The 19,658-nt window shown below is 38.1% G+C and overlaps 1 protein-coding gene across 1 annotated transcript in view; it reads right to left on the bottom strand.

Moving 5' to 3' along the window:
* Positions 1-19,658, bottom strand: part of CEP128 (centrosomal protein 128) — a 466,954-nt gene that overhangs the window by 233,067 nt on the left and 214,229 nt on the right. The window contains exon 18 of the mRNA XM_018053897.1: positions 12,242-12,434. Within this exon, the coding sequence (XP_017909386.1) occupies positions 12,242-12,434 (193 nt within the window). The remainder of the gene's footprint in view (positions 1-12,241; positions 12,435-19,658) is intronic.

The raw sequence follows: 19,658 nt of genomic DNA, 5'->3' as shown, positions 1-19,658 counted from the left end.
TAATCCAATTTTATGCTTCTGGGTGGGGCTGTGGTACCTTCCTCAGGCCAAACTATGGCAGAGTAACGGCAGTATTGGCATCTCCTTCAAAAGGACTTATGCCAGCACCCTGCAGCTCCCAGGACTGTTGTATTTGTTGCCGCTGACTTTTGACCCACACCTCCATCAGAGACTCCTAGACACTCACAGGCGAGTCTGGCTCAGTCTCCTGTGGGGTCACTGCTCCTTTCTCCTGGGTCCTGACGTGCACAAGGTTTTGCTTGTACCCTCCAAGAGTCTGTTTCCCCAATCCTGTGGAAGTTCTGTAATCAAATACCATTGTCCTCCACAGTCAACTTCCCTGAGGGTTCTCAGTTCCTTTGCTGGATCCCAGGTTGGGGAATCTGCTGTGGGCCCCAGAACTTTTGCAATAGTGTGAGCATTTCTTTGGTACAGGTGTTCTCCAGTTTGTGGGAAGTCTGTGTGTTAGCTCTATGCTGGGGCTAATGGCGACCTCCTCCAAGAGGATGTATGCCACATGCTGCACCTCCGAGTTCTGCTGCAGCCAGAGTCCAGTCTCTGGGGCAGGGCACTGCTGACCCGTGCCTCGACAGGAGGCACTCAAACACTCAAAGGGAGGTCTGGCTCAGTCTCTTACAGAGGGTACTGCTCCTTTTCACAAGGAAATCAATCCTGAATGTTCACTGGAAGGACTGATGCTGAAGCGCCAACCTGAGGTGAAGAGCCAACTCACTGGAAAAGACCCTGATGGTGGAAAAGACTGAAGGCAGGAGGAGAAGGGGATGACAGAACGAGATGGCTGGATGGCATGACCAACTCAATGGACATGAGTTTGAGCAAGATCCAGAAGTTTGTGAAGGACAGGTAAGCCTGGCATTCTATAGTCCATGGGGTCACAAAGAGTCAGACACAACCGAGCAACTGAACAACAACAAACAAGGGAATTTAGTTAAGTCACAGGATACAAAATCCATACACAGAAAGTCCCTGCATCTCTATACACTAGCAACGAAAAAATCAGAAATAGAAATTAAGGAATCAATCTCATTTACCATTGCAACAAAAAGAATAAAATAGTTAGGAAAAAACCTACCCAAGGAGACAAAAGAGCTATAAACAGAAAACTGTAAGACATTGATGAAAAGAAATCAAAGATGACATAAACAAATGGGGAGTTAGTCCATGTTATTGGATTGGAAGAATATTGTGAAAAATGACTATACTATCTAAAGCAATCTACAGATTCAATACAATTCCTACCAAATTAGCAATGGCATTTTTCACAGAACTAGAACAAAAAATTTCACAATACATAGGAAAACACAAAAAATTCCAAGTAGGCAAAGCAATCTTGAGAAAGAAGAACAGAGATGGAGGAATCAACCTTCCTGACTACAGACTACACTAAAAAGCTATGGTCATCAAGACAGTATAGTACTGGCACAAAAACAGAAACACAGAGCAATGGAACAAGATAGAAAGCCCAGAGACAAACCCATGCACCTATGGGTGTATATGGGCACCTTATCTTTGACGAAAAGAATATACAATGGGGAAAAGATATTCTCTTCAACATGTGGTACTGAGAGAACTGGACAGTTAGGTGTAAAAGAATGAAATTAGAACACTTCCTAATAATATACACAAAGATAAACTCAAAATAGATTAAAGACCTAAATGTAGGACCAGGAACTATAAAACTCTTAGAGGAAAACATAAGCAGTACACTCTATGACATAAATCACAGCAAGATCTTCTATGGCCCATCTCCTAGAGTAATGGAATAAAAGCAAAAATAAACAAGTGGGACTTAATTAAACTTAAAAGCTTTTGCATAACAAAGGAAACTATAAGCAAAGGGAAAAGACAACCCCCCTGAATGAGAGAAAATAACAGCAAATGAAACAACTGACAAAGGATTAATTTCCAAAATATACAAGCAGCTCATACAACTCAATACCAGAAAAACAAGCAACACAACAAAAATGTGGGCAAAACACCTAAACAGACATTTCTCCAACGAAGACATACAGATGGCTAATAAACACATGAAAAGATGCTCAACATCACCCATTGTCGTTGTTCCGTCGACAAGTTGTGTCCAACTGCACTTCAGGCTTCCCTGTCCCCCTCACCATCTCCTGGAGTTTGCCCAAGTTCATGTCCATTACATCAGTGATGCCATCCAACCATTATTATTTTTTGAGAGTCACTCATTGTTAGAGAAATGCAAATCAAAACTACAACAAGATATCACCTCACACCTGTCAGAATGGGCATCATTGAAAAATCCACTACTAATAAATGCTGGAGAGGCTCTGGAAAAAAGAGAACCCTCTTGCACTGTTGGCGGGAATAAAAATTGATACAGCCACTATGGAAGACAATATGGAGATTCCTCGATAAACTAGCATTAAGAGTACCCATGATCCAGAAATCCCACTGCTAGGCATGTACCCTGAGGGAAACAAATGTGAAAAAGACACATGTCCCCAGTGTTCACTGCAGGCTATGTACAATAGCTAGGGCAAGGAAGCAATCCAGATGTCCATCAGAGGTGAATGGATAAAGAAACAGTGGTAGATACACACAATAGAATATTACTCAGCCAAAAAATGGAACGCACTTGAGTCAGTTCTAATGAGGTCAATGAACCTAGAGCCTATTGTACAGAGTGAAGTAAGTCGGAAAGAGAAAAACAAGTAGTGTATGTTAACGCATATATACAGAATCTAGGAAGACAGTACTAGTGAACCTACTTGCAGAGCAGCAATGCAGACACAAAAATAGAGAACAGAATAATGGACACACAGAGGGGAGGAAGGAGAGTGTGGGACAAATGGGGAGAGTAACACAGAAACATATACACTACCACGTGTAAAAATAGACAACCAATGGGAATTTGCTGTATGATTCAGGGAACTCACACTGGGGCTCTGCAAAAACCTAGAGGGGTGGGGAGGAGAGGGAGGGAGGTTCAAGAGGGAGAGGACATATGTATACCTATGGCTGACTCATGTTGATGTATCTCAGAAGCCAACACAATATTGTAAAGTAATTATCCTTCAATTAAAAATAAATTTTAAAAAAAAATGGGCAGAAGACCAAAATAGACATTTCTCCAAAGAAGACATACAGATGGCTAATTAACACATGAAAAAATGCTCAACATCAATTATTATAGAAATACAAGTCAAAACTTCAATGAGGTATCACCTCACACTGGTCAGAATGGCCATCATATGATTTCTCAAATCAGATTTCAGGTTACCTATAAAAATATTCTAAGAAGATAGTACACCCATATGTGTGTGATAATTTGTTATGTAAGGGGTATTATGAAAATGAGATCTTTTTGGTTTGATCTGTTTTTCTCAAGTAAGACATAACTAGTAACATTTTCCATCAAGTTTATAAAATCTGAATTTTTACAGTATGAATGCAACTAACTTTTATAAGTAAACACTGGGTTTTATGAGCTTCTCCAGTGGCTCAGTGGTAAAGAATCTACCTGCAATGCAGCAGATTTAGAGACCCGTGTTTGATCCCTGGGTCGGGAAAATCCGCTGGATAGTAAATTACAACCCACTCCAGTAATCTTGCCTGGAAAATTCCCAGGACAGAGGAGCCTGGTGGGTTACAGACCGTGGTGTCACAAAGAGTCAGACACAACTGACTGAGTAACTAAACAACAAAAATCAAAACTACAGTGAGGTATCACCTCACACTGGTCAGAATGGCCATCATCAAAAAATCGACAAACAATAAATGCTGGAGAGGCTGTGGAGAAAACGGAACCCTCTCACACTGTTGGTGGGAATGCAAATTGCTACAGCCACTATGGAGAACAGCATGGGATAAAAAATACAAAATCATACTTTGAAAACGATTTCCTCTTTTGTAGTGAAAGTGAAGTTGTTCAGTCATGTCCAACTCTTTGGGACGCTCTGGACTGTAGCCTACCAGGCTTCTCCATCTATGGGATTCCCCAGGCAATAATACTGGAGTGGATTACCATTTCCTTCTCCAGGGGATCTTCCTGACTCAGGGATAGAACTTGGGTCTCCCGCATTGGAGGCAGACGCTTTAACCTCTGAGCTCTGATTACTATATGAACAATAACTGGAGACACTATTTGTTTTATCACTTACAGAAAGATCAATACAATACCTTCTTCTTGACTTCAGTTTCCAGATTTTTTATTTCTCACTAGGAATTCCCATGTCCCCTTTAGTTAACTAAGATGATAAGAACCACGTGACAAACAATGTATACCTCTCTGATGTTAGAAAACTCAGAGTTGCATTAAATGATAAACCACAATAACTCCTTCCAGGTGTCAAGGACACTATTTCTCTGTTCCCTGATTTTTTTTTCCTGCAATTTTATTTTTTAATTTCTTTCTATGTACATTTTAGTATTATGCTATAACTTAAAGTGGAAGAAGAATAAAATTTTAAAGTAGGACTGAAAATGCATAAAGGCCTCACTACAGTCTAAACTGATAAAGACTACCTCCATTTCAGGTTCATTCATGATCTATGTAATTTCATTGAATTTAATTTCTATATTTAAATGAAGCATACCAAATGTATGCATGTATGTATATGTGTGAGAGTAAGGAAATTATATACATTTTGAAAATACCACATTTCACTCACTTTGAGAACTGCCTCAGGCATTCATTTCCAAGTTAATTTTAGTAGACTGAGAGTATTACACTATACTTAACTTTCTAACAAATGTCCAAAGATGGGCTCAAGTACCCAAAGAGATTCAAGCAGGCTGAAGAATTACTTTATCTGAACAGAACTGAGAACTAAGACTCAGAGAAACTATTACAAATGCCTAATTTCATGATCTTACTAGTTATTAGTTTGCTATGTATGCTGTAACAAATTACCACAAATACAGTGCCTTCACCTCAGTTCAGTTCAGTTGCTCAGTCGTGTCCGACTCTTTTTGACCCCATTAATCGCAGCATACCAGTCCTCCCTGTCCATCACCAACTCCTGGAGCTTACCCAAACTCATGTCCATCGAGTTCGTGATGCCATCTGGCCATCTCATCCTCTGTCATCCCCTTCTCCTCCTGCCCCCAATCCCTCCCAGCATCAGAGTCTTTTCCAATGAGTCAACTCTTTGCATCAGGTGGCCAAAGTATTAAGAGTTTCAGCTTCAGCATCAGTCCTTCCAATGAACACCCAGGACTGATCTCCTTTAGAATGGACTGGTTGGATCTCCTTGCAGTCCAAGGGACTCTCAAGAGTCTTCTCCAGCACCACAGTTCAAAAGCATCAATTCTTCAGCACTCAGCTTTCTTCATAGTCCAACTCTCACATCCATACATGACCACTGGAAAAACCATAGCCTTGACTAGATGGACCTTAGTCGGCAAAGTAATGTCTCTGCTTTTGAATATGCTATCTAGTTTGGTCATAACTTTCCTTCCAAGGAGTAAGCGTCTTTTAATTTCATGGCTGCAATCACCATCTGCAGTGATTTTGGAGCCCCCAAAAATAAAGTCTGACACTGTTTCCACTTAGAACAATGCAAATTTATGATGTCACAATTTTGTATGTAAGAAGGCCTGTATGGGAATCACTGGGCTACAATCATCATTCCAGCAGGCTGCATTCCTTTCTAGAGGTTCCAGGGAAGAACTGATATCCTTACTTTTATCCAGCTTCTTAGAGACCACTCACATTCTCTCGGTTTGACTCCTTTCCTTCTTCTTCAAAAGTAAAAGCACAAAATGAAGTTGGTCAGTCGTGTCTGACTCTTCGCAATCCCATGGACTGTAGCCTACCAGGCTCCTCTGTCCATGGAATTTTCCAGGCAAGAGTACTGGAGTGGGTTGCCATTTCCTTCTCTGGAAGATCTTCCCAACCCAGGGATCGAACCCAGGCATCCCACATTGCAGGCAGATGCTTTACTGTCTGAGCCCCAGAAGAATTTCTTCTTCAAGGCCATGAACAAATGATACATTGAGTCTTTCTCTGACTCCCTTTTCTGCTTTCTCTTTCACTTTAAGAATACTTATGATTATTAGTGGGCCTATATAAATAATCCAGGATAACTTCCTCTTTTCTAAACCCTTATTTGAACATAGTTACAAAATCTCTTTTGGCATGTAACATAACATATTAAAAGGTCCTGGGAGTTAGGATGTAGATATCATTGAGGGTAGTGAGCCGGCATTATTCAGCCTATCACAATTGATAACTAACATATAAACAACAAAACAGAAAGAAGTGTTAGTTTAAAATAACTGAAACACAGCAAAGATAAGTTTTGAATTTAATAAAAGCTATTTACTAACCTAAAAACCCACATCAAATCTCTTTTAGCACATACAACTTTAGCTTACTTTCCTCCCTGAATATGGCTATGATTCAAACTCAAGCAGACCAGCTTTGCTGTCCTATGAAACAGTAGAAAATAATATAGATAATCTATGAAAAGATCAAAAAATATAATCTAAATTCATTTGTAGAGTATACTTAACATTTATGGATTTTCTAGAATACACTCCAAAATATAAAAATACATCTAATAATTTAGGAGAGGAAAAATATAACTTTAAATATCTGAACTCTATACTCAATGCTTCACTGTTGCTGACTATGTAACTGAAAGTATTAAAAATGTTTGTCTTCCAAATTAATTAGCCAATAGAAGTAGTACAAGAATTAGGCCCATTACACAGATAGGCAGGTGGGTGGGGATATTTATAACTAAAGAATAATTAGCCATAACTTTCTATTGTCAATTTACTTAGTAACAATATGGATGTTGTTATAGAGTCAATCAAAGTTAATACCTGCTTAGATCTGCATATCATTAATTTATTCAATTCTGGTCTTATGCACATTTAATCAATGAAGTTTAATTTCAATCCCAGTTGACCTGTTGGCCTGGCTGGATTTTAAATAACACTAAACACATGAGAAATAAAATTATTATAATGAAATATATATAACCAAAAACAAAGACTAAGATTAAAACAAACTTCTGATTTTACTCAAGTAGTAGATATAACTTTTTAAAAACCCACTGTTTCTCAATTGGTTTTTGAAAATAATTATGAAGAAAATCTGAAAATACATGAGGGAAGATATGACTTCACATTAAACAAAAATAGTTTAGTAAGTTTAAATAATTTCCTCAATCAATTAAAATTATTTCATTATCTATAATGATCAAGATCACTGAACTTCTGAACAAACTGGGGAAATGTAAAATAAAGTGCTAAATAGATTCTTTTTAATTAACCAGAATCCAAATAAATTACATTACACTTAGAGATTATCTCTTACATTAATTTAGAATGCTTAATTATACCCCAACATGCAATAGAAAAAATTGGTTTTCCAAGCTCTTAGACTAGATGACTAACATTTGTATAAGTTGCATGAGTGCCAAATATTCTTCCAATGAGACAAATTTTTAAAAACTGCTTGAAATAATGTGCGAAATAAAATATGAATCACAAGTAGGAGAAAAATTTAACCAATAAATATATAATGCACACACACAACATAAATGATACAACCCCATGTTTCCCTACACTAGGAAAGAGTACTGGAGCGAAAGTACTCTTCATTTTCACTCCAGGAAAGATGCCTTCGGTTCACAAGTCCCGCCCTTGTTTCTGTCCCAAAAATGAATTCTAAGAAATTGTTCTTTATTCTGCCAACAACACGGAAATGGTACAAAAATTCAGAAAAAGGACAAGGGGAAACAGAAAATAGTTAAAAGGAGTTATTCATAACACTGGGAAATCAAAGGAAAATTCTTAAAAAACTGAGATTACTACTGGTAGAAGTGAATCACGTAGATGAGAACCTATGGAAGTGCCTTGAAAAGAATAAAAGTTTTAGAAAACTGAAAAATACTAAATCATATCTCTATCATATAGTAAAAATACTCATCCTCAGAGCCATATATAGGAATATACAGTGTACCAGTTTCATCACTAAGCTGACTCTATTCCTTGAATGACAAGTGTTATTATCCTTTGGATATTTTACAAAAAGCAAGCAAGTAAACAAACAAAAAAACTATGAGAAATGTTTTGGCTTAAAATTCATAAGGCTTCTACTAAAACAGGTCTTCCAAAGTCTAACATGGCAAATCCAGTAGCTTTGGCTCATTCCTTGCATCCTCTTCTCCAAACAGACACTGAACATATACAAGGCAAAGATTAATTATATCCAATCACAAATGTTGAGGACCTAACAGTCAAAATAAGGAAACCATTACAAAACTTATTGTGACAAATTAAACTACCCAAAACAGCAATGTATTCAAAGTGCTAAAACGGTAATGGAAGAAGAAGTAACTCTTGTCCTTGTTCTTTCTAAGATTCATTTCTCTACCTTTACTTTTGACCCCATTCACTCTAGTATCTTCTGGGTTCCTGCTACACCAATTACCCTTTCTTTCAGCTATTCAACATCTCCCATTCCTGGATCCTTCTACTCAACCATTTATAATCACGCTTAAGCTTCTCTATGAATTATAGAATAATACTCTAAAAGTTATATTCATTCTACTATTAAGGACTGAAACTACTTTAGATATAAACAACATGTTTTATATTGTTTATTTTCTTTTTGATACTCAGGTATTAAAATTTCTTTTCACGTGCAATACCAGAGAGCTACCCCATGTTATGGTACAAAAAGAAACAAGAATGACTACTAATAACATTACAGTATGCTTTAAATGAATCAGGAATCTCCTAGAAAATATTATCACAAAATGAATAAAAATATAAATGGCTTAAATACTTCTGCTGTAAAATGGAATACATAACTGAAATATTAGGAAAGGCAAATACTGTTACCTAATTTCAAAGTGCCATAACAAAAATGCAAACCACTCTTATTAAATTACTTAACTTCTGCCAAATATTTGCTGATTTGCAATTTGGTTTTGCAGAATTCATTTTGGAATGTACAGTTCATTGTGTTTTTTCTTTCACTGAACACAGATGTGATGGCTCCCTTATCAACTGTGCCCCTTTAATGTTCTTTCATCCATTCACTCATTCAGCAAACATTTGACATATCTATTATGTGCCAAGTTCTTCTCAGGCATTGGAGTACATAGTGTTGAACAAAATAACGAAATCACTGCCTTCATAGAAACTCCATCTAGTCGATACACTCAACTAAACACACTTCTCAAGTGTGTGTCATTCCCAAACTCACTGAGGCAAGAAACAAGATGTTTCTGTCCCAGGACAGTCCTCTGAATGCTGGCCACAGCCACAGTCAATGCTAACGTAAGACTTAAAACAGCTGAACTGAGGGAAAAAAACAAAGGTAGGGCAATGACGCAACCTTTCCCACTGCCCACTTGTCGGCCCACTTCATTGCTATTCCAATGAACAGGTGCTCATCAGAAATAATCAAACAACCTGAGAGACAGTACTCTGCTGCAAAAATTTACCTTGTGAAGTAGCCGAAGGACTATTTCCCTTCTTCCACATTCCAATAGTACTTTTTCCTTTATTCAGAAAAGGTAAGTCCCTAATAAAGAGTCCGTTCATAATGGTTTATTTCATCATTACATGTATTACAGTCACAATAAGTGATATATGGCAGGAAAGGACAGATCTGAGAGCCTGGATTCACACTGCAGGCTACCAAGAATGGCGCCTTGTTAGGCACTGCATCTGTCAGAGTGGAGGGAATGGATGAAGATCCCAGTGACTCCAACAAAGCCAAATAAGCATGTGACCTACCCAAAAGGGAAACTGGGTAAGAAGACAAAATTTCATCTTTAAGGGAAAGGAATTTAAGAGGCCATGTGAATTTTTAATTACTTCAGAAAGAAAAATGATGTACATTAAATAGTCACATAAATCATAAAGCGCCTGGAAAGCAAAGATGGGTTCTTTGTTTAATTAGGAGTTTACAATTTCAGTTTAAGAGAAAATTTGTTAATAAAAGTTATCTGCTATATTTGTTCATAATAATCAGCATTTCATAAGCAAGAATGGAGCTAAATCATACTACACTGATATCCCTCCTTCTAAAGGTCTCTGACGAAAGAAATCCCTCTAACATGTACCTAAATTTTAGCTTTTAGTAGACCTCATAGTTTCAAAGCATGTATTCTTACCTAGGAAAACTGCCACACACAGGAGCACTGAGCTATCAGAATATTAAGACGGTAGGCAGTGGTTGGTTTGTTAAGGAATTTCTAAAAATAACTACATACACAAGTTAAAATATCATACCTAAATCTTCTCTGCTGCAGTTTATATCTCTCTACTCTTTTCTTTGTTGCCATTCATAACAATGAAGAATTCCTAAGTCAACAACTACTAAACTTCTAAGAGGTCCATGACAATAACTTCTCAGCAGACTTCGTCTCCTTTTGGAACACCCCCAGCTCCAACCTACAGCCCTAAAATAGCCCAGAAAACAGAAGAAAACTCTTCCTAATAATACATGTGTACATATGCAACTATAATAGGCTTGGCTTGTTCTTCATTATCCATATTACGTCCTCATTATTTCTGGATCACAGACAGCACTCATACATCTTATACCGAAAAGTCAAGAAATTACCATATCATCCCTCTATCACAAAAGTTTGGGTATTCCTGAGACTTTTACTTTTTATAATTTTTAAAGAATAGACAAAACATGATCCTTTTTGGTCTCCCAACAAATCAGCCCCTCCTTCCCAACATCGCTATTTCTCCCAATGCCAAAAGCACTAAGACCTTGAGTATCCTGTGAGTCTTCTCTCATTCACCTACATTGTTCAATCTTGCACTAATTCCTCAACAGTATCTTATATTTGTTGCTACTACTAATGTCCTCTGTCAGATCCTCTTTTGCTTTTATTGAGACTGTTACAATAGGCTCCTAATTAAATTCATGGGATCTTAAGAGTGGGACATGACCTAGCGACTAATTAGATGCATTTCCACAATCAATATCAAGATGGGATCTAAGAACAGAGTTTCAAAACATTTGAAGTAAAAAAAAAAATCACATGCTCAAAATATCTGGATATCTCTATCAGTTATTGATAGAAAAAAATCCTCTATCAGTTAGTAATAGAAATAATCAATATTAGCAGGGATATAGAAACCACCAGAAATGAAGAACAATGTGAAACAATTTAGCGTAAGTGGCTTTTGTAGAACATTTCACAATAAATGCAGAACATAACTTATTTTCAAGTGCACATGGAAAATTTACTAACAGAGACCACATATGGGGTAATAAAACAAGTCTCAGAAAATAATCGAAATCATGGAGTATGTTTTACAACTGCAAGGGTACTAAGTTTAGAAACTGATAATATCTATAAAATTCTACATAATTGGAAAGTAAGTAGTACACTTCTTTAAAAAAAAATTCCACATGTCAGAAAAGAAATCACAAGGGAAATATTTTCTAAATGAAACTAAGTAATAACAAAAGGACAATATACCAGAATTTGTGAAATGCATTTGAAGTATTATTAAGATGGAACTTTATAATTTTAAATGATGGCATTGAGAAACAGAAAGATTAAAATAAAGTTTCCAACTTATGAATCCAGGAGAAAAACAAATGTGTACAAAGGAAGTAAAAGAAAGGAAATAAAAATGACAATATAGATCAATAAAACACTAAAAAGACAAATAATAGAAAAACTTAAAAATCAAAGGCTGTTTCTTTGAAAATAGTAACTAATTTAATAAAACCCCCAGCAAGACTTATACGAACAAAAGAACAGAAACAAATTACCAATACCAGGAATATAACAAGAGACATCAGCACAGATCTTACAGAAACTAAAAGAATTAAAAAGCGGCTATTACAAAAAACTTAAAGTCAATAAATTTGACAACATCAATAATTTGGGAAAATAGACACAAAGTAAATATTTATTGAGTGAATGGGTATTTTAGTGAAGTAAAACATAAATTTTAGCATCTTACGAGGGAAGAACAAACATGATTTACCTAATTAGCATTTGCAAATGGCCAATAGACAGAAATGTACACAGCAGGGATTCAGGAGCTAAAGGAGAAATTCTCAAGGAGAAACAGTTCTCTCTTCCAGACCCAGAAATGAAGATAAGGAGACAAGAGACGAGGAAAGGAGAGGGATTTGGAAATTTTGTAGTTCAAACTGAAGGCAAGAGAAACAGAATATTTTTCTCCCAACCCTAAGATTTCATGAACTTAAACAAGAAAAATAAAAGAGAAAGAGCAATTAACATACCTCTCTTCTCTCGGTGTATCTCCTCCAGAAGTTGCTCCTGTCTTTCTATCTGTTCAAAGAGACACTGAAGCTCAGCTTCCTTGTTTTCAGTCATATTCTTGAGTTGCTGTCTGCACAACATCAGCTGATGCCGTAGACTTTTCTCTCTGTTTTCTCTCTCTTTCAGCTCCTCACAGAGCCACTGAAGTTTTGTCTAAAAATATGACATTTATTCTAATTTTTAAAAATCTAGAAAACAGTAGCATTTCAAAACATGACAAAGTCATGATAATCTAAATTTGGACAATAACTAATGAATTTAAACAAAATTTAAAATTACCCATAATGTTTAAATTTGCATAATGGTTTATATCAGTTACAAGTTCATGCAGAAAATTATTTTCTTGGATTTTTATAAAATACTTGGTAGGTTCTATCATCTTTGGAAAGGCAATACCACACAAAGTTTAGCCTATTAAACTTCATGTTGTAATACAATTAATCCCCTAATTAGCTTAGTACAAATATTTGAAAATCCAGAGCACTCCATAATAGACCTAGAAAAACTTGTTATAAAAGAGAATGTTATTTCTGAGATTAAAAAATAAGATAAAATTCCTAAATTTTGTTTCTAAAAATGTATATACCCAAGGGTCTTGCTAATCAGGTAGAGAGCAAGGTTTTATACAGCATGACCTAACAGAAGCAGAAGATATTAAGAAGAGGTGGCAAGAATACACGGAAGAACTGTACAAAAAAGATCTTCACGACCCAGATAATCATGATGATGTGATCAATCATCTAGAGCCAGACATCCTGGAATGTGAAGTCAAGTGGGCCTTAGAAGGCATCACTACAAACAAAGCTAGTGGAGGTGATGGAATTCCAGTTGAGCTATTTCAAATCCTGAAAGATGATGCTGTGAAAGTGCTGCACTCAAAATGCCAGCAAATTTGGAAAACTCAGCAGTGGCCACAGGACTGGAAAAGGTCAGTTTTCATTCCAATCCCAAAGAAAGGCAATGCAAAAGAATGCTCAAACTACCACACAATTACTTTATTCACCTGCTAGTAAAGTAATGCTCAAAATTCTCCAAGCCAGGCTTCAGCAATATGTGAACCGTGAACTCGCTGATATTCAAGCTGGTTTTAGAAAAGGCAGAGGAACCAGAGATCAAATTGCCAACATCCGCTGGATCATCGAAAAAGCAAGAGAGTTCCAGAAAAACATCTATTTCTGCTTTATTGACTATGCCAAAGCCTTTGACTGTGTGGATCACAATAAACTGTGGAAAATTCTGAGAGAGATGGGAATACCAGACCACCTGACCTGCCTCTTGAGAAACCTCTTTGCAGGTCAGGAAGCAACAGTTAGAATTGGACATGGAACAACAGACTAGTTCCAAATAGGAAAAGGTGTACCTCAAGGCTGTATATTGTCACCCTGCTTATTTAACTTCTATGCAGAGTACATCATGAGAAGCGCTGGACTGGAAGAAACACAAGCTGGCATCAAGATTGCCGGGAGAAATATCAATAACCTCAGATATGCAGATGACACCACCTTATGGCAGAAAGTGAAGAGGAGCTAAAAAGCCTCTTGATGAAAGTCAAAGAGGAGAGTGAAAAAGTTGGCTTAAAGCTCAACGTTCAGAAAACTAAGATCATGGCATCCAGTCCCATCACTTCATGGGAAATAGACGGGGAAACAGTGGAAACAGTGTCAGACTTTATTTTTTTGGACTCCAAAGTCACTGCAGATGGTAACCGCAGCCATGAAATTAAAAGACGCTTACTCCTTGGAAGAAAACTTATAACCAACCTAGATGGCATATTGAAAAGCAGAGACATTACTTTGCCAACTAAGGTCCGTCTCGTCAAGGCTATGGTTTTTCCTGTGGTCATGTATGGATGTGAGAGTTGGACTGTGAAGAAAGCTGAGCGCCGAAGAATTGATGCTTTTGAACTGTGGTGTTGGAGAAGATTCTTGTGAGTCCCTTGGACTGCAAGGAGATCCAACCAGTCCATTCTGAAGGAGATCAACCCTGGGATTTCTTTGGAAGGAATGATGCTAAAGCTGAAACTCCAGTACTTAGGCCACCTCATGCGAAGAGTTGACTCACTGGAAAAGACTCTGATGCTGGGAGGGATTGGGGGCAGTAGGAGAAAGGGACGACCGAGGATGAGACGGCTGGATGGCATCACGGACTCGATGGACATGAGTCTGAGTGAACTCCGGGAGACGGTGATGAACAGGGAGGCCTGGCATGCTGTGATTCATGGGTCGCAAAGAGTCGGACACGACTGAGCGACTGGACTGAACTGAACTGAACTGAGTCAGATCAAGTCAGCATTTTTCCATATTTAAAACTAGGAAATTTAATTGAAGTAACTCTCTTTTCCAAAGACTCTAACCTCACCAACGCTAATATTTAAATATTTAAAGCAGGGATGAGAAAAGAACTTTCACATTTAGTAGAACAAAATTTCAGTTGGGTCTTATGATGTTCCCCAGTGAGAGTACCATCCAGCTGCTGCTGCTGCCGTTAAGTCACTTCAGTTGTGTCCGACTCTTAGCAGCCCCATGGACTGTAGCCCACCAAGTTTCTCTATCCATGAGATTTTCCAGGCAAGAGTACTGGAGTGGGGTGCCATTGCCTTCTCCGATCCAGCTGCTAGTTGACTTTAAATAATCTGAACAGTCTTCAAAGCTGTGCACTAGAAGGATAAATGTGATTAAGCTAATGGACAATCTCCCTGAATAGTACATATCATAAGCAAGAATATTCTAAGCCTCCAGAAGTCTAAAATGCTGTTTGGACATGCCCCAGTTTATTAAAAGTAGCTGTGATAGAATCATTTAGCAGGTTCAATCCCTGGGTTGGGAAGGTCCCCTGGAGAAGGAAATGGCAACCCACTCCAGTAATCTTGCCTGGAAAATGCCATGGACAGAGGAGCCTGGCAGGCTACAGTCTATGGGATCCCAAGAGTTGGACATAACTGAGTGACTTCACTTCACTGATCGTAAATGTCCAGAACAGACAAATCTATAGAGATAAAAGCAGAATACTTGCTGACTAGTGCTACCAGGAGGGTGGGATGGGCAGGTATGTTAAGAACCTGATGGCTAATGGTCCAGATTGTCTTTTGGTGGGTAATGAAAATGTTCCAAAATTCATGTAGTGAAGGCTGCACCTCTTTGTGGATATACTAAAAATCTACTAAATGGTAACTCTAAATAGGTTAGTTGTATGGTACATGAATTATATCTCAATTTAGCTATTATTTAATAAAAAATAAAAGGGGGGAGGAGATAGATCAACAAAAGCTAAAGTTAAATCGCGCTGCAGAGATGAGACCTGGCTATAGTACTTGCTGTACAATTTGTAGGCCTTTGTCTTATCCGTATGTCACTAGATAAATACAGGAAACAGTAAATAAAAACAGTGGAAACAGTGACAGGCATTATTTTGGGGGGCTCCAAAATCACTGCCAACCAGTCCATCCTAAAGAAGATCAGTCCTGGGTGTTCATTGGAAGGACTGATTTTGAAGCTGAAACTCCAATACTTTGGCCACCTGATGTGAAGGGCTGACTCATTTGAAAAGACCCTGATGCTGGGAAAGATTGAGGGCAGGAGGAGAAGGGGATGGCAGAGGATGAGATGGTTGGATGGCATCACCGACTCGATGAACATGGGTTTGGGTGAACTTCGGGAGTTGGTGATAGACAGGGGGGCCTGGCGTGCTGCGGTTCATGTGGTCGCAAAGAGCTGGACGTGACTGAGCTGAAATGAAATACAGGAAGTCCTCAACTTATATGAGGATGTGAACTTCAAATTATGACTGTAGAAATTTAATTAAGTCTGCTTCATTCCCCAATATCCACTTTGAAATACTATTGCAAATAGAAAAAGAAAAAAACAAAATTTCACAGCACAGAAAGCCAGAAAAGATAATCAATTCTGCCAGATTAAAGGATCACTTTCTTCCCTGGTGGCTCAGAGGTTAAAGTGTCTGACTCCAATGCAGGAGCCCCAGGTTCGATCCCTGGGTTGGGAAGATCCCCTGGAGAAGGAAATGGCAACCCACTCCAGTATTCTTGCCTGGAGAATCTCATGGACAGAGGAGCCTGGTAGGCGACAGTCCACGGGGTCGCAAAGAGTCGGAAACGACTGAGTGACTTCACCTTCACTTTCTACTAATGCATTTAGGAAGAAAACACAGTCAGCATGAGGGTGAGAGATATACCATCATCCCCATCTGACCACAAACATGAGACAAGGAAGTGAAGTGACTGTTCTTTAGAAAGCATACTCTCTAGACAGAGTGGAGAAAATATCAGGAAGCCAAGAGGCTGGTACAGTATTCCAAACAAATGAAAAATGGTAATAAGGGCTGGACCAAACCATTTGTATTTGAGACTTAAATGTAAGTGGGGTAAGGAAGAAGGAGGAATCGGCATTGATGGCCGATTTTTAGCTTAATAAACTAAAACAGGAAACCTAGAAAAAGCAAAGTTTTAGGGGGTAAAGAAGTTAAATTAGGCTGAATTGGACAGAAGTTAGGATCAAAACACACAGAAGTATAGATAATAATTGGATCTAAAGCTCAAGAGATATGGTCAAGAGATACAAACTAAAAAATTAATAGTGTAAAGGAAGTTAAAGGGATAGGAACAGATAAAATGGCCCCTAAAGAATATCTACAGAGAGAAGAGAAGAGGGTTTAGAAGAGATAAACACAAGTGAAACTACAAAATAAAAACTGAGGATATAAATGGAAATTTAGGAGGAAAATATGAGTCTGGGGCAACAGAAAATATTACAACAAGGTGGATATCCTCAATGTCAAAGATTCAAAAGGAAGGGACAGGCATATAAAGTAATTTAAAAAACATAAATTTTGTCAAAAATGATTGCAGCTCAGCCCATCAAAACGAAATAGGACTAAAAACATGAACACCAAATTGTTTGTGGTGATTATGCCGTTATACCTACCAAAGACAAGTGTAAAGTATATAGAAAATACGTTCCCTTTTATATTTCTTGAAAAGTTCCATTCAGGCTACTATGTTACAAAAAAAAAAAAAAAAGGCAAGAAGGACACTACTTCTGATGTGGTATCATATCCATGGTTCTTCTTCTTAATTCTGTTTTCTACCACAAAAGAATGAAATCCTAGCATTATTAGATCTTCTTATGCCTCAGAAGGAAAACAAATTCCATGCAGTAAAAATGCACTTACTTGATTTTTTAAAAAATATTCACTAGCAATTCAATTTTTTAACACGCAAGTGGTCCAAACAGAATGAGTCCCTAGAGATCACTAAGTTCAGTTCAGTTCAGTTGCTCAGTTGTGTCCGACTCTTTGCGACCCCATGAATCGCAGCACGCCAGGCCTCCCTGTCCATCACCAACTCCCAGAGTTCACTCAGACTCATGTCCATCGAGTCCGTGATGCCATCCAGCCATCTCATCCTCTGTCATCCCCTTCTCCTTCTGCCCCCAATCTCTCCCAGCATCAGAGTCTTTTCCAATGAGTCAACTCTTTGCATGAGGTGGCCAAAGTACTGGAGTTTCAGCTTTAGCATCATTCCTTCCAATGAACATCCAGGACTGATCTCCTTTAGAATGGACTGGTTGGATCTCCTTTCAGTCCAAGGGACTCTCAAGAGTCTTCTCCAACACCACAGTTCAAAAGCATCAGTTCTTCAGCACTCAGCTTTCTTCACGGTCCAACTCTCACATCCATACATGACTACTGGAAAAACCATAGCCTTGACTAGATGGACCTTTGTTGGCAAAGTAATGTCTCTGCTTTTGAATACGCTATCCAGGTTGGTCATAACTTTTCTTCCAAGGAGTAAGCGGCTTTTCATTTCATGGCTGCAATCACCATCTGCAGTGACTTTGGAGCCCCAAAAAAATAAAGTCTGACACTGTTTCCACTGTTTCCCCATCTATTTCCCATGAAGTGATGGGACCAGATGCCATGATCTTCGTTTTCTGAATGTTGAGCTTTAAGCCAACTTTTTCACTCTCCTCTTTCACTTTCATCAAGAGGCTTTTTAGCTCCTCTTCACTTTCTGCCATAAGGTGGTGTCATCTGCATATCTGAGGTTATTGATATTGCTCCTGGCAATCTTGATTCCAGCTTGTGCTTCTTCCAGCCCAGCGTTTCTCATGATGTACTCTGCATAGAAGTTAAATAAGCAGAGTGACAATATATAGCCTTGACGTACTCCTTTTCCTATTTGGAACCAGTCTGTGGTTCCATGTCCAGTTCTAACTGTTGCTTCCTGACCTGCACACAGGTTTCTCAAGAGGCAGGTCAGGTGGTCTGGTATGCCCATCTCTTTCAGAATCTTCCACAGTTTATTGTGATCCACACAGTCAAAGGCTTTGGCATAGTCAATAAAGCAGAAATAGATGTCTTTCTGGCACTCTCTTGCTTTTTCCACGATCCAGCAGATGCTGGCAATTTGATCTCTGGTTCCTCAGCCTTTTCTAAAACCAGCTTGAACATCTGGAAGTTCATGGTTCACGTATTTCTGAAGCCTGGCTTGGAGAATTTTGAGCATTACTTTGCTAGTGTGTGAGATGTGTGCAATTGTGTGGTAGTTTGAGCATTCTTTGGCATTGCCTTTCTTTGGGTTTGGAATGAAACCTGGGGATCACTAGCTTCCACCATCTAGTTTAATCTGTTCTTTCTCAACGATTTAATAGCAAATGTAAAAAACACCTTCAATTTCCTTTTTCTCAATGGTTTCCTACCTATTCTTTATTCCATTCCAATCTTTGGCCTGTTGTTAAAAGAGAATACCAAAAAAAAAAAATCTGTTTTATCGTAACAATACTCCTACTGGTTCCGATAAAAACAGAATAACAAAAAATTATCTGAAACAACACAATAATCAGGTTTGATCTGTGTTATGGACTGAATTATACTTCCATCAAAATCATGTTAAAACCCTAACCAAAGACACAGGGACTTTAGGGAAGTAATTAAGGTTAAATGAGGTCTTAAGGGTACTGTCCTCTGAAGAAGAGACACTCTCTGACTCCTAACCTTCAGCTCTTCCAACCATGGCCTTAGCCCCCACATGAAAGATGACTGTCTATGAGGCAAGAAGTCTCACCAGAAACCAGTTCTAGCACTGAGTGACCTTGGAATTCTAGGCCACAGAACTGTGAGAAAATAAATATCTATTGTTTAATTCAACCAGTTTTCCTATGGCAGCCCTGGCCAACTAATAAGACCTATGGCTTCAGTTAATTCCTGTTGAGCCATACAAAATTAAAAACAGGTCATAGTTAGATGCTTGTTATGAGTTGAGTAAGTATGCACAATATATTGTTAATCCTAGAAAACAAATTGATTTATGGAAATTTAACCAACCAATAATCAATTGGGAGAATCAGAGTTTGTTAGAGAAAT

This window comes from Capra hircus, chromosome 10 (genome assembly GCF_001704415.2).
Source record: "Capra hircus breed San Clemente chromosome 10, ASM170441v1, whole genome shotgun sequence".
In the NCBI taxonomy this organism is placed as follows: Eukaryota; Metazoa; Chordata; class Mammalia; order Artiodactyla; family Bovidae; genus Capra; species Capra hircus.
Note: the sequence above shows the minus strand (reverse complement) of the source record. Positions and strands in the feature narration are given on the sequence as shown.